Source organism: Rhipicephalus microplus, chromosome 4, assembly GCF_043290135.1.
Source record: "Rhipicephalus microplus isolate Deutch F79 chromosome 4, USDA_Rmic, whole genome shotgun sequence".
Lineage (NCBI taxonomy): Eukaryota > Metazoa > Arthropoda > Arachnida > Ixodida > Ixodidae > Rhipicephalus > Rhipicephalus microplus.
In genome coordinates this window covers 172,271,350-172,294,871 of record NC_134703.1, presented here as the reverse complement: position 1 = coordinate 172,294,871, position 23,522 = coordinate 172,271,350, and the positions used below count along the sequence as shown (strand labels likewise).

The 23,522-nt window shown below is 42.9% G+C and overlaps 1 protein-coding gene across 1 annotated transcript in view; it reads left to right on the top strand.

Annotated features, from left to right (window-relative positions):
- LOC142814450 (uncharacterized) overlaps positions 1-23,522 on the top strand; it is a 107,287-nt gene that overhangs the window by 19,069 nt on the left and 64,696 nt on the right. Inside the window, exon 3 of the mRNA XM_075893209.1 lies at positions 13,358-13,469. Coding sequence (XP_075749324.1) covers positions 13,358-13,469 — 112 coding nt within the window. The remainder of the gene's footprint in view (positions 1-13,357; positions 13,470-23,522) is intronic.

The window sequence follows — 23,522 nt, the reverse complement described above, 5'->3', positions numbered from 1 at the left end:
GGATGCACAATATATCTAAGTTCTCACTTATAACATCAATAAATTTACTGTTGTCGTTACAGATTGCATTCTTCAAAGCTTCGTACTTAGATAGTCTTATGACATTGTGAAGGCATGACTCACAAAGAACGATAATTGGGAACTGATTCTTAATTACAAATGACCAAAAACCCGAAATGTGGTGGTTTAAGGCCTGAGTAATTCCATTAGAAAATGCATGTTTCTTTAACTTGTTTACGGAAGAGATGCAGAGAAAAAGCCATGGTGCTTCTCTAGACTTGACAGCACCAGATTCAGAGCATCCAATATTTGAAGGGTCTGTGAGCAGCCGGAGCCTGCATATTATTCAGAAGTACTCGAACCGTGTTGACGAGGGTCTTAATCATGGCTACTACTTCCTTATCTTGACCGTCGCGACTTACTCGCTCAGAAGTAGCTTTCAACGGGCGATGCTGTGGCTCTACTGGCGGATTCATCAATGGCAGCGCTGGCCACGCATCAGGGCGGTCGATTATTCTTGCCTATATCGGAGGATGCTTGTTGTTGGCACTTACTAGTGCTTGTGGTGGTGCTTGCGTGATATTGAGTAGCTGTGTATCCCTCGACTTGTCGAAGGCGTCCTAGAAGTTCTGCTGCGATGGGACCGCCGCCGTCGTCGTGCTTTAGCAGAAGCCTCCTTGTGGGTGGATTTATGTCTGACCGCTTGCTCAGCACTTTAATCTTCTTCTTCATATCTGGGCATTCCTTTGAACACACATCCTGAGGACCTTGACAGTTTCCGCACTTGCAATTTTCTGCATGGCAGGCTTCTGTGTTGTGTGACCTTGAGCATCGGGAGCACACAGTAGAGTTTGTGCGAACAGCGCTCACGTGCCCCATTTTACAGCAGTTGCATCACTGAAGACGTCTCGGTACGAACAGCCACCCTGTGTGCCGAAAATGACCAACTCTTGTAGTGGACGGAAGACTGTCACCCTTCAAGACAAGTTTTACGCACCGTGAGTTCCCAAGACGATGGGCTTGCAAGATGGTAGTAGCTTTTAGCACTGGTTTGATCAAAACTGGTTTAGCACTGGTTTGATCAAAAATTAATACTGCTGATAAAAGTGATGATATAATAGTGCCACGTGCAAGTAATGGGTTGAGAGCAAGAGGGCCTCTGAACCTGCCCTAGATCGGCTCTCAACTGGCCCTAAATAACAACTGTTCTAGAGTATTATACGCTGTGGTATATTGTAAGTTTGTGCGTTGATGTGGCCCTGCACATTGACTTTGCTCACTACGTCCTGAGCAGTGCGTTGCGTAACGTCTATCGCCAGAATGTTCTTGCGGCAATTGATTCTCACGTATGTTCTTTGTGCCAGAACGAGTGCTTCAAAAGGCACAGACGTGGCTTGACGATTACGTAGGATCATGCTGTCAGCAGCATTCAACAGGGCAAACAAAATAGTGTGAACCAGTGGCTCTTGCGAATTTATGGTGGCCTTTCTTTGGAAAGGAGATGACGTAAGTAGCCTCCTTTTCGCTTTTTGCCTTGCCACGGGTATAGAGTCACTTTCACACGAGGTGTCATCACTGGCCTAAGAGTAAATTAACGTGTCCTCACTGTCGGCGTCACATGGGAGACTGGCGTATTTTTTTGGAACGGCTCCAGACGACGTGGAAAGTATGGGTGTAATGCCTGGAGGTTCTCCGTCCATTACCGCTGTCAGAAGAACGGCGTCTCTCAATATTATCAACGTGAAAGGGGTAAAATAATAGAGACTATAAAGCAAGCGTATCACTCAAGAATCTTTTTCGTTTTTCTTCTATATCGGTAAAACCAAGACAAACGGTTGACAGAGCAAAAAAAGAGTACAACTCGTGACATTATAGTTATATGTCGTAAACAAAACAAAAAAAGCGTATTCAATTCTTACGATATGAAAAGATTGTTCCGTCATCGATAAATATAGAATCAACTTGTTTATCACCCGCAGAATTGTCGCAGTCCTTATAATAATTCGGGAAAGGCTTGGAAGATCGCTTTACATCAGTGCTACCTTACCTTTTCCTGGTAACAAATAAAGCTGATGAATACAAGGCAACAACAGTAGAAGAGATATCAGAGGTATTACAATCACTTCCAGCTTCGTCTCCAGGTCCTGATAATATATCTACAAGGATCAAAAAATAATCTTTGATTTGTACCCCATCAATCTCGTTAACTTTACAAATATTTCTATAGAAAATGCCTGGGTGCATTCTGACTGGAGCTAGCTAAAGTAACACCACTACCTAAAAACCAGGGAGCTGTTTTTGCTATAGACAACATTAGGCATATTTCACTCACCTCAAATCTTGTAAGGCGAATAGAGCGGGCTCCATAACGACATCTTAAAAAATGGGTAGAGCAAAATCATACACTGGGTGAATCTCAAATATAATTTATACCTAGGTGCTTTATCTGGTGTGTGCATGTTGAATTCGAAGTCATACTGTAAGCGAAAACTATCCTAGTTTGGTGTTCTTGCGGCTCATGACCACTGAAAACACTCTCGCGTTTAAAATTACTACCTCGTGTAGGAATAAAAGATGGTACATGACAAAGTTTTACCACCACCTCTGAGGCAAGTAGTAAAAGTATGTCAAAATCCAGTTTTACCACGTAGGGAGTTTTCTATCACGTGAGTTTTAACCTGCGTTTCAGAGTTTATTACCACGTGACTGCAAGGTGCAGCTGCTACGGCGGCTTTTGGCCCATACCCCCCTTGTGACGCTCTCAGTGAGTCCTGAAGGTACGCGAGGACCACGGATGTTTTTTTTTTTTTGGCATCGCCGTGCCTCAGGACTGACCTCGAGTCAACGCACTTTTAATGAAACTGGGGGCAGCATAAGCACAAGCGAGAACAGCATTCTGTGAACGAAAAAAAAGACGAGGGGGGGCTCTCAAAAAAGAAAAAAAGAAAGAAAACCTGGTGTGGAAAATTGCCTTGCATATTTTCGCAAATTGTTGGCTTTTGCTCGGCGGTGGCCTCGGAGACAGACGGTGCAAGAAGCTCGATATCTGTGTGTCTGGTTGGGCTGATGGATCTCACCTGTTTCCTACATCATCGAGCGACCGTGCGCTTCCGAGCGCCCCGAACATGCACGTTGCGGATATCTCGCTTCCGAGCCGAATCGCGAAGATCTGCCAGTGGTAACAAAATCAATCTGGTGTCATCGTTCGTACTTGCCTACTGGAGAAGCAATGAGCAAATTGCTTCACTCTGTCGTCGGCACTGAGCCATGGCCGCCAGTGACCAGTGGGAGTGTGTCGCCGGGACAGGCAGAAGAAGCATCGCATATATTTTGTTCCACAGTAAGCGATATCTGCATAAATAAAGTGCTGCCCGAATTGCCCGCCTCATGCACCAACTGTTCTCAAACATGTAGCACGAAGCCGATAAGAGGCAGACGGAACCAACAAGCGGCTGCCGGTGAGCACGAAGAAAACCCGGACGGTGGTCATTCGTTGGAAGTATGCATACACTGCCCCGTCCCCGTACAATAGTGGTCACGTGTTCATTTGTGTCTGAAATGACGACTAAATTCGCACAGGATATGTGTTCTGTGATAGCCAGCTGTGTTTCATCGGATAGCCGTGCTCCTCGAAAAGGCCTAGCACGCCGTCGGTAAGCAGCTTGTGTGCAGGAGTGGACTGCTCTTCTACGCCCGTTGTGATGAATACGTGCTGCTACTGTGTTTGTGCACCGTCGCTCAATGAAAATCATTGAGCTACCATGGTTTGTGCGTACTTAAGTATATTTTATGGACTTGTGCATCAGCATTGCTGACACGCGTGGGGCCATGAGCCTGGTGGGCCAAGTAATTATTGGATAATCAAAAAGGTGAGATCGGGTAGATGCATAATAAATCTTTGGTGTGACATTTAGTGCCCTGCAGCCCACCTTAAGTTTACGCTTGCACCTTGAAGCGTTGCTGTTAATCGATGCAAGAAAAAGAGCTCTCCTACCGGTACTACACAGCCGGTCAAAAAGTCGTGCCTGTATATACCGGATTGTCGAAGTGTAGTCGAGAAACGCGTGCAGTCTGTTCGAGTTGTGTATTATGCTGCATTTGTTGTGTGTGCGTGTTTGTCTGTATGTGAATCTATGTGTCAAATTCTGCCGCTTAATAATTCAATATACTTTGCTATTTATTAAAGTTGTCGACTCTAAGCGAATGCACCCGTCAATTTTTATTTTTCTACCAACGGAAATAACTCGCAGAAATCACCTCAAAAACCTTGTGAAGTCAGTAAAAGTTTACTCTCTCTATACTTGCTCAAAACCTTACTGGGGTAAATAATTACTACTCTCCCTACGTTCAAAAACTCAGTTAACACGAGAGTAAATTTTTACCTCAATAGTAGGTGGTAAAAAAACAGGAAAGGTAGTGCGCTAGAGGACAAATGGATTACCCAGTGTTTGAGGTTATCTCAGGTAATTTTCGTTTAGTGTGTAGAATTAAACTTGTTCGGCACGGGTATAAATATGTCACACTGGTGACCTTAGATATTGCTAAGTCGTATGACAGCGTGGAGCACGTCATCTTGATTAGTAAACTTCAAAGTGTTAATGTTCCCGAACATATTATAGCACGGATTCAAAATTTTTAGCGAGTGTCAATTTTATTGTTTGCAGAGCGGGCTATCTTCAGAACAATACAAACAGACAAGGGGAGTTCCTCAAGGATATGTTCTTTCACCCATTTTATTCAATCAATTATTAAGCTAGCTCTATTCCTACTCACGATAAAGTACAATTGTACGTATACGAAAATTATATAGCATTCTTTTCAGCTTTAAATTACATACACTGGTTGCATGAAAGTCTGCAACCATATTTAAATGTCATTGAAGTATTGCTTAGTGACCTGCTGTGTGCATGTCCCTTAATGGTAATAAAAATGCTCTTCTTGCACTTCAATTGAGTTGTATTGTGCGAATCGCATTGATGTACGGCCAGGACACTATTTCACAGGTGAATACTCACAGGTCAATAGGTGAATACTCACGGCTAGAGATTACGAGGGGTCCATATTGACACAAAAAATACCGGGCCTGCGCGGAAGGCCAAGCACTGTCACAGCGAAAGCTAGAAGAGTGGCCTTTCAGAGCCTTTTATAACACTCACCTGGCAACTACTGCAAGCACACTTGCTTGATACCCACTGCGACAACAGCTGTTACTTCGCTGTTTTAAATTACTTTATAAGTTATATAAACGCGATTGATTTTACGACATCAAGCCTACCTAAGGCAAGTTTGCCAACAAGCCCCAAGCACCGGTGTGGCTCAGTCGTAGAATACTGGGCTTTCACCCAGCGGACCCGGGTTTGAGCCCTTCTGTGTCATTAGTGCTAGGTTTATTACCAAGGTAATATCCACCAAAGTGCTGCACAAGTGAGACAGAAATAAGTGACCATTTTCATGACATAAGTGACGAGAGCACTGAGCAGACTTGCGGATGAAGATTGTTTGAAAAAGAAGAACCATATCAACATATCAATCTGTCCAGGCCATGCTTTTAAAAAATGACTGACAGAAGGTGACACCAACATAAAAAGAACAGGATTGGAAAGCTAATTTTTTTAATACATTGGATACCACTGATAGAAAGTTGTAGGAAAGTTGCTTCCTGGTATATCTTTCGAGCAGCCCTACATACTGCAAGCGTAGTTGGCGGGATGCTTCTGAAATTCTCTTGAATTTCACAACATGTATGGTGGTTGGAGCAGGAAGCTTTGACGAAACAGGTCAATGCGAGCCACTCTAGCCAGACCGGTAGCTATATCGGTTCCTTCCGCCTTTTTACATTTTCTCACTTCAACATTTCTAACCCAGCGTGAGCTGTAATTTTGTGTCCCTTCTAGATTCAGCTTTTTATTTTGACTCGACTGCGTCGGATTACAGTCTTTTTTGTTTGTTTGTTTTTGCCGTGGTTTCCACGTGGCATGCTACAAAATGAACAAAATTTTGGTAGATTCAACGTACCTTGGGAATCAACGTTATGCGATGCAAGTGGATAGAAGGTGACCATGTTGTATTTGGTTCATTGAGTGATACGTTATAAAAACACTCCAAATATATCTGCAAATAATAAAACGTACAGACATGTGTTTAATAATTCTAGATGTGTATATAACCAGTTATTTGCACTTGCTCAACGATGCCCACAGAAACATGAGTATGAGCAACACCAGAAGCTACAAGCTAATATAGAGCGCTTGAGATACTGAGAATGATGGCCCTAAATACTACTACATTAATCAACTCAAGCGCAGGGCACCCAACTACAGCCAGACGTGACGATTGTTTCGCAGGAGTACATAAGTAATGTTTATAAAACTAAATAGCCAGCACTGCGACCCCAATTATCGTTTCACGAACTTTAGGGTCTATTTCAAAAGTAGTTTCGAAAGCTGGCATGGCTCTGTGGTACAATGCTTGATTGCTTCACAGAATGTTTTCACGCAGAATGTTTTCATTTTTGATTGCCACGCGAAATTTTTTAACGCTAACACATTAAAACTACCTCTGTATGTTCTCGTCATACCTTAGTATTAAGTGTCAATCACATGTGGTACATAAAAGCCTGCGGGTATATGCTGCTGTCTTGCGGGAAGTATTTGACGACGTACGTGACGGGATAGTGACACAAACCATGTCTTGACCAGATCGTGATAATCGTCACACCATGTTACCGTACCCTACTGATTTTGGTTCATGCCAAGCTAAGGGGGTGATCACGAGAGCCCCCAGAAGTAAATGGTGAGACAGACAGAGACAGACAGACAGACAGACAGACAGACAAGTAAACGGACGGACGGACGAACAGACGGATGAACAGACAGACAGACAGACAGACAGACGGACGGACGGACGGATAAACAGACAGACAGACGCAGACAGACAAATAGATAGATAGATAGATAGATAGATAGATAGATAGATAGATAGATAGATAGATAGATAGATGATAGATAGATAGATAGATAGATAGATAGATAGATAGATAGATAGATAGATAGATAGATACGAAAAGTACTTGCAGTACGCGATGAAGTGCTAGGCATTTAAAGCAAGATTAACTATCACACTGATTAGCAATTTTTTACTCGTTGCTTACACAACTTCTTTAAAACAGACACGCTTTCTTTTCGGATATTACTACTCACTTCAGAGAGTCGCGAATAGCAAAACTCTTTCAAGACAGCCTAAGAGCATGTCTACAAAGAGCATGTCTCCCTAATAAGGGTAATAACGCGTACTTTCCAATAATGTTATATATGTGGCTCATCAGTACCCACCAAAGAGTTAACAGTTATTCATTATTTTTAAGCGTGCTTCTAAAGAACATTGCGGAATCGGGCGTCAACATTGTAGCCAAGGTGATGTGCGCAACGTTGTAATGCAAGAAGAAGAAGAATATGGGTTGAATATCAGGAGCACTGAATTTTGTGCCCGTTGGTTTTCTATCGCTGAAGAATTAGGCGCTTCAGACTATAGGACATACGGAGGTTATGACGACACAATTGCTTGTGTTGGCGTCAGTGTCGTATCGGTTACCGAAAAAAAAGTAACTACATACGTTACAACAGCACTTTGCTTGGGCGAGTTGGTAAATACTTGGATATGAATCAGCGCAAATTTGAAGACGACAAAGAAGACACACAAAACACAAATTAGCCCTGACTTACAACTGAGTTTAGTTGCACATCAACAAGCCTTATAGCGCTGAAACCATGCATAATTATACAGGCAGCTTTCGGCGCATAAAAAGGCTTGATGTGCAAAAAACTCAGTTGTATAAGTCAGCATTCATCTGTGTTCTGTGTGTATTCTTTTTCTTCGTCAAATTCGTGCTGAAACTTATCCGAGTAAGTACGTTACTCACTACTCCAACAAAAAATAACGTTTCATGACTTATCTCACAAAAATGTACCAAGTTACCGATACCCTTACCGAAAAAGAGAAACGGATGTTACCTCTGCCGTTACTACACAATCGTAAACTTCAATCAGTGTATCTTTGTTACAGGAACTCGCAATAAAATTTCTTTAAGGCACAAGTTTATATTTCACATAAAATATTTATTCCGAAAAACAACTGTATTGAAATGCTAATTTGTCAAACATTATTTGTGCAATTGTACTGGACCTTACTAATGTTTTAAGATATTCATGTGATGCGTATTGACTTTGTGGCACATGGCGAAGCCATTTTTTCCCAATGTAACGCTCTAAACAATATAAGATTGAATCATCCAAGCTAGCAAAAAGAAACCATCACTGAACTCTCAAGAAATTTAGAGTGATCTGCTTTTGGTGGGTCCGAAGAGCCCCTCCAGTGGAAATCGTCGAAATCAAAACTGGGGGTCTTTGGCCTCTGAATAACTCCAGTAGGTAATCGTGGAGGCCTGTATTCGCGCTTTTTAGTTGTCTGGAGAAAAAGGAATTTGCATGTTTGTGCCACCAGAGTTCCTTATTCAAAGAAATATAGCTGATAAAATGGAAGTATACTATAGCAATAATGAAAGGGCGGTAGGTATCGTAATTAAACTCATTAGGAGATACAAGATGAAGGTGGTGCAGGCTTATGCGTCTATACCTCCAGCCATGATGACGCGTCACTTGAAAGCTTCTATGAATACGTGAAATCGGCAAGGAGTAAGGTAAAACACAGTATACTATACTGATGGGAGACTTAATTCAATGCAAAAATAGGAAAGAAACAGGCTGGAGGCCAGGGAGTAGGTGATTATGGCATAGGTACTAGAAATGCCAGAGGGGAGCTACTAGTATAATTCGCAGAACACAATGAATTATGGATTTTAATCTTAATACCGAAAGCGAGAAACCATAATGGACATTGAGGAACCCTAACGGCGAAAATAGGAGCGAAATAGACTTTATACTGAGTGCACACCCAGGCATCGTGCAGGATGTGGAAGTGCTTGGCAAGGTACGATGCAATGACCATAGAATGTTACGGTTTTGAATTCGCCTAGACTCGAAGAAGGAACCATAGAAACTGATATGCAAGAAGCCAGTCAATGAGCTGCCACTGAGAAGGAAAGTACAGGAATTCAGAGTTTCGCTTGAGAACAGATACTCGGCTCTTATTGAGGAAAGCAGCCTTAGAGTGGGCGCAGTGAATGATAATCGGACGAGTATAATTACGAACTGTGCAGTGGAAGTTGGAGGTACGGTAGTTAAACAGGAGACCACCAAGCTGTCCCAGCAGACAAATAATCTAATTAAGAATCTCCAAGTCAAGAAAGCCTCAGCACAACACAAAATAGAACTGACAGAAATTTCGCAGTTGTTTAATAAGCGTGAAGTATCAAAGGTAAGAACTAAATAAAGGAAATAGCATCAAAGTAGTGAAGAGGAAACTTCAGGTAGGCAAAAACCAGATGTATGCACTAAGGGACAAGGAAGGCGAAGTAAATACCAATAAAGATAAAATAGGTAAAATAGCAGAGGAGTATGAAAGAGATCTGTACCATAGCAGAGACAACCACGACTATAATGCAAGAACTTTCAGTAAGCCAGATGACATTCCACCAGTAATCACAGAAGTCACAAAAGCCTTGGAGGGAACGCAAAGAGGCGAAGCTGCTGATGAGGATCGGCTAACATCAGATCTGAAGAAAGACGGAGGACAGATTGTGTTAGAAAACCTAGTCCCCCTGTTTACGAATCGTCTCCTGATGGGGAGGGTACCAGAATCTTGGAAGAATGCTAACATCATCATAATACATAAGAAACGAGATGAGAAGGACTTGAAGAATTATAGGCCTACCAGTTTGCTCATCCCATGTACAAGCTGTTTACAAAGGTATTTGCTAACAGAATTAAGACAACATTACAATCCAATCAACTAACATCTTAAGCTGGTGTCTCACGAATTCCCCCAGTATTAACCCTAAGAAAACTAAGTTCATGATATTCCACTCAGCTAACAAAGTTCTTCCCTCCCAAATTTCTATTAAACTAAATGGCTCACTCATTAACCCTGATAATGAATGCTCTTTCTTAGAAATCGTTCTCGACAGCAACCTGAAATACTCTAATCATGTTATTCATTTTCGCAAAAAACTAGCATTTGGTGTCAGGATTCTAATCAGAGCACGTTACTACTTTAACATTTCAACTCTAATCAAGTTATATTATGCTCTTATTCACAGCCATATTAATTATTGCATCACCACTTGGGGAAATACATAGCTCACCCACTTATCTCCCATTCAGCACATTCAAAACCAAGCCATCAGACTAATGACTTTCAGTTCATATCGTTCTAGTGCATCATCATTACTTCGTAACTTCGAAATACTTTCTACTGTTAGTTTATTTAAATATCACCTCATTATCATGCTGTTCAAGTCCTTGCACCATCTTGTCCCATCAAGCGCCTTTTATCCTAATGCTTTGTCCAACTTAAACCGTACTAGATTCGCTTCAAATGGAAATTTTTTACTACCTACTATCCGCACTAATTTTGGTCGCCACACTGCATATTTCTCAGCATTATCATTAAAGAATTCATTGCCATCTCTCATCAAGCTATGCTCGACTATTGGCACATATAAAAAACAATTGTATTCGTACTTGATAAACTACTAGATGTTTTTATCTTGTTATATTGTTTATTCCACTCTTATTTTTACTTGTTTCTTAGTTAGTGTTGGTTTTATCAATTTACTCATCTCTCTGTTTTCACTGGTACTGCTAATTCAGTAAATTTTGTAATCCCATTTTGAACAGGAGGTCCCCCTGCAGCCTTGTGCTTTCGGACCTCCTCCTGTATATATACTTTGTATACTGTTCCTTTTTCTGTACTAATAACTGAAGTAAACTGAAACTGAACTAAAGGAACAAGCAAGATTTCCAACAGCCTACTCAACAATCAACCACACTCATACTACCAATGAGGTAATAAAGAAATACTCAGAATACAGCCAACCACTATACATAGCCTTCATAGAATACAAGAAAGCATTTGATTCAGTAAAAATATCAGCAGTCATGCAGACACTGGGAAATCAGCGGGTCCACAAAGCATAAATAGGCATCCTGGAAGAATTATACAGAGGATCAACAGCCACCATAGTGCTCCATAAAGAAAGCGAGGGAATACCAGTCAAAAAGGGCGTAAGACAAGTGGATACAATCTCCGGAATGCTATATACGGCGTGCTTAGAGGAGGTTTGCAGACGTCTATAGAAAGGGAAGAGGTAAGGATAAGAGTTAATGGAGAGTACCTTGGTAACTTGCACATCGCCAATGACCTTGCATTGCTGAGTAACTCAGGCTACAAATTGCAACTCATGATTACTGAATAAGACCTAAGTTAGGTCTTAAAATAATCTGCAGAAAACAAAAGTAATGTACAACAACCTCGGAAGAGAACAGCGCTTCGAAGTAAGTGATAGTGCACTTGAAGTTGTAAAACCTTACGTGTACACGCACCCGGTAATAACCACGGAGCTGTACTACGAAATTCGAGTAACTAGAAGGATAGGAATGAGGTGTAACACAATCAGCAAGCAGTGTAAAATCATGACTGACATATTACCACTATTCCTCAAGAGAAAGGTATAAGACAGCTGCATCTTGCTGGTACCTTCCTGCGGAGCAGAATTATTGAGGCTCACAAATAGGGTCCAGCTTATATTGAGGGCGACACAGCAAGCGATGGAGGGTAAAATGATAGGTGGAACCTTAAGTGGCAAGAAGAGAGCAGATTGGATGAGGGAACCTAGCGGGGTGAAGGATATCTCAGTTGAAATCAAGAAGAAATCAACATGGTTCCGGCATGTAGTGCGTCGGCAGGATAACCACTAGCCATCAAGGATAACTGGCTGGATTTCCAGAAAAGGCGAGTGGGTTAGGGGGAGACAGAAAGTTATACAGGCAGAGAAGCTTAAGAAGTTTGCGGGTATAATGTGGCAGCAGGAAGCACAGGACCGAGTTGACTGGCAGAATATGGGAGAGGATTTTGTCATGCAGTGGACGTAGTCAGGTTGATTTGATAACGACGATGATTATGATGATTGTTTCATCGAGCCTGTGAACGCGTCTTCGGACAAGCGTCTTGACGTAAGATATTGTGTGCATCTTTCGCCTCAGGCAGTCTTATGAACCTCTGCCCCGTGGTCCCTGGCAACTTAGGTCACAAGAATCGATCTCCAATTTGTAAAACTGATAACAATGCACATTGTGCTTAGAATGTTGAAGGAGATGAGGACGCCATGCGCTGCATCATTTATCCAGTTCTCTTCTATCAAGAATGCTAACACGCAGCTGCAATACAACAGGCCAGTTAAATTCATGCGATCTAGCGTGCAGGCCCGTTTTGTGAAAGTATTGCGATAGTGACTGCTAAAATGTCTTGATCCGGGGTTAGCAGTATTACATTTCAGGTTTGTCACCTTCACACTTTTTCAATTCTAAGGAGACTTTCTTGCATTATGCCAGGAATGTGCAAAGCAAGGGACAAGCATCCGCTTCAGGTTCGTAAGTGCACTACTTTAGCTGCTAATTGTTGCCCTCAAATGGCTGATTCAAAGTGGATAAGATCGCCTCTGGACGGGTCACCCGGATCATAATTCTTCGGCTTTCTCCACCCGATAAAGATTATGCGGAACGAAGCTGCCATATCGATTGGGTGGAGGGGAGACAAAATGGGCGATAGGGGATCACTTGATTCGTCAAAGGAGATATTTTGGACTTGTGGTAAGATTGAATTTCGCGATGGAGCCATGATCCCATTTGCATGATTTCGGGAAAACAAGCTTTGTTGCCCATCTGTTCAATGCGATAATATACTCCCTGCGGCCATAATGCCGAAATAAGCTAGTAATATCTGCACATAGAATAGAAAGTACCACAAAGTAGAACGTAAAACGGATGACTTCAGTGTGTTAGATATACAGACTGTACTGCGTGCCTTTCGACAGTCCACCTTATTATTTCATTTTGCTCATTTCACCCATTACATTTATGCGAACTACCTCGCTCAGCTCCTTGGGCCACCAGAAAATAACATAGCTGTCCTGTATTCTTTCCCCTGCAGATTTTCAATACTGTTGCTTAATTAATTTAACACCACGATCTCCTTTTCTAAAGACGTCATCCTAGTATAGTGACGCACCAATCACGAAATTATAGGTCCAATGTTGCTCGTGCGTAGGAGGGGAGTATTTCTGTTCTGATTCAAACAAGAAGGTAAAGCGTCTACGTTGTATTTTCCCACAAGCTTTTTCCCCACATTCATTACGTATTCTCCATGACTTATGACACAGACCGTTATAAATTCGCGATTGCAGCTCGCGGTGTGGCCATTCTGGTGAATGCCGAACTGACGACCATGGTGAGCGTCATCGTGGCGCTCTTGGTGTTCACGGCGCTCTTCTGCCTCGTCCTTAGGCTCTTCAGCAAGTGAGTACGGCTATGCTTTTCCCGCATGCACTTCACTTACAACCTGGCTTGACAACTGCATTGTATGGCCATTGCATATTTTGTTGCACAAGATCTTCGAGCTCTTAAGGTTAATTTGTTTACCACTATTAGTAAGACTATATTATTTGTGACATATTGAAACCTGCACTTTGGGCTGTCAAACGAATGCTTTCTTGAATTTGTGTTCGTTGACATCAGTAATTGTTAAGGCCAGAAAGCATTGAACTCACCAGCCCGACTGTTTTTATATGCATACCTCCGCTCTAGCTCTGTATATTTACAGATCTACAGCTGAAACTTTCCACGGTAGTTATTAAGCACACAAAACAGCACGTTTAAGAGACCGAGAAGTGGCACTGATACCCATTTGTAAAATAGCCTAGAGACGCCACACTTTAAGCTAAGCCGCAGACATACTCCAGAAAGTGGAGAGGTGACCGTCTTGACAATTGTCACCTGAGCATAGACGGAGAGAACATCACTATCTCCTAGATTTATTATATTTTTATCGTTGCTTCTACAAGTATACAAAGCTGCTACAGTATTTACTAGATCAGTTAAGTGTACTGGGCAGCCCTGGGAACTTTATTGCTAAAAAAAATCACAGCATATATGCGTAGTGAATGATGACGAGTGGTGTGAGGCACCAGAGGGTTTCATCGCCAAATCGTGAACCATCCATGAATATCGCTCACTACATTGTCACAGACGTGAGAAACACTATATATATATAAAAGAAATTTATTTATTCATAAATGGTAGCTGTGCGTTGCTTCCATTTTTCCTTGATTTTAACGGCTTTATGGTTGGTGAATTAGTGGATCGGTGATAAGGCTTAGTGTAATGTTTGCAAGGACAAAGTAGCGGGCAGTTTGCAAAGGTAGAATCATGGGCGGTCACGTACATAGGTGCAATATATGGACAGGCCCACGTATTTATGAGCTTCGCCCCTTGAAAAGAAATATCTGAACATCGGCGAGAAGTGTGATTGGCGTGATTCCGTAATATGCCATTGAGCGTTTCGGAGAGGTGCAGTCTCAGACCTAAGACTGAGATTCTGCTCTCAAAGTTGAAGTTATCGTTATTAAAAATAATTAGGAATAGGAACTTTGTGTTTACTGTGCTGCAACGTACTTTCATTGTGAGGGATGCCAGTTTCTATTCTTTCACACCCATATATATTCAAGCACGTCAGAGTTCTTTTTTCTATTGCTCAGCATTGCTAAAACACACCTGCCAATGCCGAAAGCCAGATGTGTTGCAACAATGCAACACATCATAAGCACCGTGTCAGCGATGCGCCTGTCACTCATACATTTCATCGAACATACATTTGCATTACTGCGCTGCTATTTAAGCCAACAGACAACTTTTTGACCCTCGATTTTCGCTGCAAAAGGCAATTTACTTAATATTGACGTTCTAACGCAGACAGCAAGGCTAGGAGAAAAAGTTATTGGTAATTATTGTGAAATGCACGCATGTTTGTATTCTTTGCGCTTCAAGAGGCACTAAATTATCGGAAGTTCTAAAAGTAGGACATATCCTTTTTTTGTCTTTATTCCTGGCTCGTTCATTTGAGCAGTGAAGCGTGCACAGAGCACAGGATTAATCGTGCAGTCATTATTCAAACTCGCTGTGGTCACGTCAAGCGGCAACACCTCGGATGCAGCGCAGCCATCAATATGGGAATATTTATTTCCATCGTGTGGTGGACGATGTCAGGCGATAGCGAAATTTTAGAAATACATTGCTCTTAGAACCAGCCAATAAAGATTTATTGTCGATGTGCATTATGACTAGACCTGCATCAAGCAAGAATATCTTGCTACATAGAGATTTTTAAAGAAAGTGTTTACCAGCTTATCGTTATATATACTGCCTCTATAACGATCTCTATTGCAACATGAGCATTTGGATGAAACGTCCAAGTTTAGATGACACCTTGCGTCGTCTGCAGGCCAAAGAGGATTTCGCATGTGTGCGAACGTCATACACGCCCTCACGCACCGCTGCCTTTGCGGCGTTGCTTCAGAGGGTCGCGTATTCCATTGTGTTAGAACAGCATCCAAAGCTTGTACGTAGACCTCCTTGCAATTGCAGACCTTCAGCAAGAAGCAAGAACTAGCATCTATGAAGGCTAGTTAGCGGTGAATGAAATAAAACAAAAACTTCATGCCACGCACTTCTACAGTGGCACATTACTTGTTAGGAGTGTAATTTGGTTACCGTCGTTTAGTTTTTGCGCGACTAACTTCAGCTGTGCTTACAAGGTTTCTTTATATTGGTTGGCCTGGTGATATACAACAAAAATATTCCTCCTTTCAAGCGAAGGTTAGGGCTTCTGTTTGTCATTCATCGCTAGAAAGAAAAGCAAATTACACACTGTATTACTCGAGGTTTTTCATGACTAGTGAGTGATAAAACTGAGATGCCGGTGGCTATTATAGGTTATGAGATACTAATACAAACATGCCTACTTTGCGTAGAATTATGTAGCATTGAAAAACCTCGACTCTGACGATGTTTCTTTTATATCATGGTTTAACTCGAAACTTTGGCAGGTTTTTTTTTTAATTTGTATTCTAACTTGAGCACGTGTGCAGCGTTCTTATATAGAACAATGGGAGGTTGCGTGTATCATGCACTTGAAGAAAAAAAAACACTTTTGTAACATAACAAATGTGGAGCATTGGTCATTACCTATTGCTCTGCAAGTAATCAGGAATATAAACTTTCGCGTGGAACAGTTGCATGCATCGTTTTTGCAACGACTGGAACAGTGTACTAGATGTGCCTGCTAAGCCCACGATCAATTCTGTATACGCGAGGTTGGAGGGGAGGAGTGGGCTGAGGGCTTACACCTTCCCGTCGTGTTTCTTCTTGAAATAGGTAGTTCCCTCAAACTTGCTGTTTTCTGCAATATCCAATGCATTCAGCAAGTTTACTACTCAAAGATTCCACGTCTCCACCTGTCGACAACATTCCTCGCTAAAGTTCTGCCCATTATATACTACTAAGTACACAATATACACAAAAAGTCGCAACGATGTACTGAAATGAATAAAAAAAAAATTCGGGAGGGCCCACGTACCATGCAAATTAAATTGATAAGAAGCATGCGGAGGCAAGATGAAAATAGCGTAACTCCTAATGCGGGAAACCTTACCAAATAACGCTAATGGTATGTAGAATGTTCTGCACACAGACATGTGTTAAAAAGTCGCACACGTTTGTTGTTTGCCAAACCATGCGAACAGCGACGTTGGTACTACATGCACCAGAAGCGGTAAGCTGACATGTAGCACTTATGCTTACGAGGTAGGTATCTCAGGCTAGTGCTACGTTGACAAACTTTCAAACCGTGTTCAACGGAATGATGTTAGATAGCTAGGTATACGTAGGTAGGTAGGAAGTTTAAGTAGGTAAGTGGGCGGGTGGGCATAGACAGGTATGTAGGGAGGTAGGACGGCAGGTAGGTAGGTAAATAGAAACGCTCAAAGTGCCTGTAGTTCACTAAGAGATGTTTCGCATTTAAATTGCGTGGGAGCCTACTACTCGCCATCTGATTCGCATGACCTGCTTCTCAGAATGACTCATCTGCTGAATTTTTTTCTTAATCATTTTAAGGTTAAGGTTAAGGATGTTGTAGGTAGCCGACGGAACTAGCCTTGCATAATTTGCAGGCAATTGCCTCGCCAGTTTTCCTTTGCTAAATGAAGCTGTGTCCTTTGTTTGTCTTTAACTAATCACGAGCAGGCTCTTAAAATAAAAATCGTTCATAGCGCGACATAAGCCTGTATAAGACAGCGACCTTTGTGCTATTTCACGTGTAGTACTGTGCCGATACTCTATCTCGCTGAACTATACACCAAACATAATTGTCACTTATCACCAGTCACATGCGAAGTCCGTAGCAATCAAAAATTTCAAGAGAAGTCGCGACACTTGTTTCCTGAAGATTGAGGAACCACGCGGAAACACAATATCAGTCATGCTGTCGCATGGTGAGCCTAACTGTTGTAGTTTCTCAAATAAACCTTGCCGTTCCTTCTTAAGGGCACAACATTTTAGCAAATAGTCTTCTGTATCACCCTTTTCCTTGCACTTCGGGAACAAGGGCGTCGCGGAGAGTCTGATCTTGTGAAGCCATGCTGGTGTACGCACTGATCCCGTTCAAATGCGATGAAGCAAGCAGGCCTCTTCCCTTGATAGCCCTTGTGTCACACATGGATTTTCATTACACTCATGCGGTTACATTCATGGTTACCTCCAGAGTGGCATAATTCAATTTGGTTACTTCGGTAGCGAAAACAGCAGAAGTAATACCTTTTTTTTACTGAACCGGCAGTTTAAAGGACCCCTGACACCAAATTTGGAAACTCGAGATGCTTGTGTTGTTTGATATTGCTGTATGCGGGGCTACCTCTCACCGATTATTAGTGACAAGCGTAGCCTAGAAAATGCTTTAATTTGGTTTCAAAGTAAGGGTGCGTGCTCTTTCGAGTATTCAGGTGCAATGGACATTTTCTGTGGTTTTACGTAGACCGGTAATTCTCTTGTGACGTTGCAGCGTCAGCATTTGCGGGGCGTGCGAAATACCCCGACTGGCACCCGCCGAGAACCCCTCCCACTCTGTTGTCGGGCTGCTCTCAAGGTGGCTTTCACTGCTTACGTCAGGAATGCTCTTATTTTTCTGAGGGGGACATGCTAAGAAAAAACACCTCGTTTCATTCTTCTCCCTATTTAAAAACAGTTCCGTAGTAGCTCTGCTGTGGGGCGCTAGTTTTTTACGGTATTCAGGCGGGCGTTTAAAACTGACACAAAATCGTTCTGAATAAACGGCGCTATCCTTAGTTATACATTGCGCTAAATCAATTACGATGTAATTTCGGCATTACGAGATGCAACGCAAAAAATTATGGTAAAAACCTCCAAACAAAACTTTTGCTGTCAGGGGTTCTTCAACTAACAGCATGACACCGCAGTCGTTTTTTTTTCTGTGTTATGTCAGCGCACTGATTTCGTTTCAAACGTATGGTAGGGTTGATAAACTAAAAAGAAGAAAAAACTACATTTTCTTCATTTTAAAACTAAGGAATAATACCCAGTTCTAGGAAAAAAAGCCACGCATTTGCGAGCGTGCTTCAGCGCTTGAAGCCAGATAGAAATGCTACCAGAAACGGCGCCTCCTGGTCGATGCTGAGGCTTCTTTACGCGAAAAAACCGGCATTCGGGCGAGATGTACGCTCTAAAAGGGGCTTTCTGACGCTATTTCAGCATGTCTTTTTCATCAGTTCTGGTGGTGTGGATTGCACCGATATTGTTACGCAAATGGCAACGCCGAATTTAACGCCGCAGGACAAGCTACCATAATTCACAGGACAAGCACCATAATTTCAGAGTATGGTGACACACATCGGCTATTCTTGTTTAGGAAGTAACGTCAAGTTTTGTGACATGACGACAAGAACCGTTTGCTTATTACTGGCTTGACGCGAGACAAAGCGTGCAATATTCATATGGTCGCATAAGCCGCACGATTGAATTCTACAAACAGCAAAAATTTTTTGCACTTCTTCAGAAAGAAATCATTCGTGTTTCTGAATGATATTTTTTTTTTCAGAACAGTGAACCCATCACTTAGCCAGAGAACGAGGCTATGGTACGCCAGCAACTGAAGGCAGAAACACATGCCGCGTTTTTAGCAAGCAGAAAATTCGACAGGGCGTGGGCGCTGGCGTTGCCGTAGAACTTTTATTTTTTATGTTTATAAGAAGGAAAACAAGAGAAACGTGAGCCCCGTAACTGTCTGCATCAGGGTGCGACACCTAAACAGTAGCTCAGAAGGGATGGGGGGTGAGGAGGGATTAAAAGGTTAGGAATAATGGTGTAGAGAGAGAGAAAGAGAGATGCGCTAAGCCAGCGAGTGAGGACATTTCCAGGGAATAGAAGAGATAGGAAAGATGGAAGCACGGTCACAGGGGTCCGAGGACGGACCCCTGTGACAAGAGCGAAAGCTCTTGTCGGCGTCAGGAGATGGCGTAGAGCAAGTCCAGTCGGCCAGAGCTACGCTCACGTCGGAGATCGCAAGGGCACAACCGGTCGGCACGGAATCCAGCGAGCGAGCCTCCCGTAGATAGCGACTTCAAGCAGCTCGCCTATTCTGGACACTGTCTAATTTCACCATGTTTCACCATTCTTAATGGTGGCATTTTAAGCCAATCAGAGAAGCCATAACAGCTCGCTTGGCCAATTAGCATCGAATAATGGCGGAATGTGGCAACACGGCGGAATTTGATAATGTCCAGAATAGCACCCCAGGCCGAGAAGTAACCCCGGCCGAAGTGTCTTAAAAAGTAGCGATTTTCAGTCTGCCAATTCACTCGCAGCAAACTAAAAGGCAGTTCGCTCCCACCACAGCGGTCCGTGGCGGGCTACCAATACATTGGAAGTTTTTCGCTGTGATCGCAGTGGCGGAGCGATTTTAAATGTGAAGCATTTCTTAGCGAACTTCGGCGACTTTGAGCGTATCTATCTATCTATCTATCTATCTATCTATCTATCTATCTATCTATCTATCTATCTATCTATCTATCTATCTATCTATCTATCTATCTATCTATCTATCTATCTAGCCGTCTACGACTTTTAGCTCTCCTTGCCGTTTTGATAATGGTATTGATGCCAAACTTGGTATGGCATAACATGACTGTATGAACAACATATTCGACTAATCATAACATGAAAATCATGAAGTTTATGTCATGAATATCATGATTTACATTTCATGGTCCAGCAGCTCGAGAGGTGGCTTCGTTCACAAGGTATGTTGCAAAACTGGTATGGTATGGCATGATTGCATGGCGAACAGAAGCGACAGACCCTGACATGAAAATCATGACATGCGTGTCATGTAACAACACGACTACATGCCACGCTCATAATGCACTCGCGGCCGTTTAGCTAGCGTCACATATACCAAATTTGGTACTACAGTTCGTGCATAGATGACGAAGGTATATGAGTGGTGTGAACGTGGTAATCATGAAATGCGTGTTATGTAACAACATGACTACATGCCACGCTCATGGTGCGCTGGTGGCCGTTTCGCTAGCTTAAATTATACTGAATTTTGTATTACGGAACGTGAATGAATGACGAAAGTATGATACTGGTGCAAACATGATAAACATGACATGCGTGTCATGTAACAACATGACTACATGCTACACTCATGATGCGCTCGCAACCGTTTCGCTAGTTTCACATGTACAAAACTCGGCATTACGCGACGCGAATGGACGACATTGGTAAATGACACATCCAAACGTGATAATCACCACATGCGCGTCATGAAACATCATGACTATATGCCACACTGATGATGCGTTCTAGGCCGTTTTGCTAGTGTCACGTATGCCAAATTTGGTATTACGTGACGCCAATGGATGATGAAGGTATGTGACTGGTGCAAACATGATAATCATGAGAAACATGATAATCATGAGATACCTCCTCCTCGTAACGTTGTGCTGATTTCAAAGTGACAAATAAACATTGCTCATTCATGCTTCGCATATCTTCTATTCCCGCTGTACGTAGGATCTCTCAATTGTTTGGTCGGGATCCGTAAAATTAGGGCCAGGCTACCTAAGCAGTCAAAACTGTGTCGATGTGTTTGTTTGGTAATGACCACTGTTGCACAGTTTAAAAGGAAGTTAGATTGGGAGGTGTTCTAAAATGACAAAAAAAAAACACGTACAGGACAGGTCGGTTCACTGTTAGAGGGAACATGCGAGCGTGTGGCCTGCAGTCTGCGGCGGTCATGGAGTTTCTGAGGAATACCTAGAGGGAAATTTGGCGCCACCGTCTAGGCGAATTTCTAAGGGGCGATGTTGGAGCGCTGGAAATGACGGTATATGTGTCTGCGAGGCTTGTGTTGGCTGGTGTTCACCGAAACTTTGGTTCAAAAGCGAATACAACTGTGTAAATAAAGCTTTACTTAATCAAAGCGTTTATAGGCGGATCTCGTTAACGCGTATTATATACTAAAATAAAAGCCAACTTTCTTTGACGCCACAACGAAACGGTGAAAGGAACTAACAGATGACATAAAAATGGTGGAGGGAACGCTCGCTTGTCGCCTGCCTGCCAAGTTTAGCATTGGTTGGTTACTTCTTACGCTTCGTAAAACTGTACATCAACGTAGAAGGTTCTAGTGTTAAATACAATGTTTCTGTGCACTGACAAAAATGAATAGCTTATTATGTGCTCGTTTACTAAAGAATCAGTCATTTTAACGTGAAGCCAGACGTGTCTTCGAGGTATATATACCCGTGTCAAGTTCAAAACTCATGTATTCCGTCATTCCCTTGCATCCAGCAGCTCACCAGCGCCAGATAGCGCTAGGTATGACTGTGACAAACACTATGGATGTGGCTGCCTGCAGCACCATCAAACGACCATTGAAGAAAACACGTTCTCTTTCAGTGTCATCTATTTCCAGCCGAGATAACAAGTCATGGCCGGTAGGCGAGCGCCGCTATAGATTACGCTCCCTCTGCGCTTGCGCAACTAGCGGTGTTGGGCAATGCCTGCAGCTTGCACCGTGCCCACACGCCACGTTCGATTTCTCGGCAGAAGACAACGCACTACAGACATCGCTCTTTGCGCGAGCGGAAAGTGAGCGTAATCTTGCAGCGCTCGCCTACCAGCCATGAATCGTTATCTTTAATATGTGGGGTTTAACATCCCAAAAAAAAACGATATGATTATAAGAGACGCCGTAGTGACGGACTCGGGAAATTTCGACCATCTGGGGTTCATTAAAATGCACCCAATTCTGAGGACACGGGACTACAGCATTTCCGCCTCTATCGGAAATGCAGCCGCTGCAGCAGGGATTCGATCCCGCAACCTGCGGGTCAGCAGCCGAGTACCTTAGCCACTGGACCACCACGGCGGGGAATGATTCGTTATCTTGTTTGGCAAGAGGTGACGCCCAAAGCGAACATGTTTTCTTCAACGGTCGGTTGATGGTGTTGTAGGCAGCCGCCGCAGAGTGCAGGTCATGCACTCGCGTGTTCCCTCTAACAGTGAACCGACCTGTAAATGCTCTTCGTTACCGCTCATGTAAACTTAATGATATCATAACGCATACATTGTTACAATATGTTTCAAAAATTCTGCCGTGCCTGTCACAAACAACGGTGGTAAGAAATGAAGCTAGCCGCTTCAGTCGCAGAGTGAAAATCGCGGACCGTTCGCGATTCATGAAAACAAAACTAGCATTAGCTGCGGTAGCAAACAGAGCTATTGTCACAATTTTTTGCTGCAATCATGCATGCGAAATAGCCTTCAGAACGTTTGACTTATTTCACTATGCGAGCGTCTGCTACTCGACGCACGTGGTTTGTAGTAACCACGCTAATAACGCCGTCGAAAAGAGTGGTAGTGAGGCATTCTGGGAACACACCATGAGGTGTTATTTGTAGTTCGTCTTTATGAGACACGCACTTTGTTTGGAAGTGAGCTTTGGCATCCACGGGCGAACGAAATGCGAAAAAGAACGTTTCTCGTCGTTGTCTGCTCGAGTTTTGAACTTTGAGGAATCATAACTTCACTTTCCGTGACTTATATGAGCAGTTCTTGTTGGATTCGTCTCAGTAACCATCGCTACACGCGTTACAGCGCTACATAAGGCTTTCCCAAAAGTTTTGCTGGGCCCCTTCAAACAAGTTGAGTGTATTCAGCGCGATGCAACGAGAACAAACGTAGAAGGAACACAAACTCCAGCGCTGGTGTTCGTGTTCTTTCTTCCCCTCTGCCCTTCTTGTTTCGAGCCGAGTACGCTCAACTTGTTTGAGTGCTTTTTAGATGTAATCATCTCTTCGACTAGCCTGTGTAACGCTGTCCGATACGTCCGCACAAAACTCCTCGCCACAGGTGTTGGAGCAATTCCAAGTAGGTCATGTCGCAACAGCGCATTGACGTCGCTCTCTCTTTCACCTGCAGCAGCTGCACGCCCCT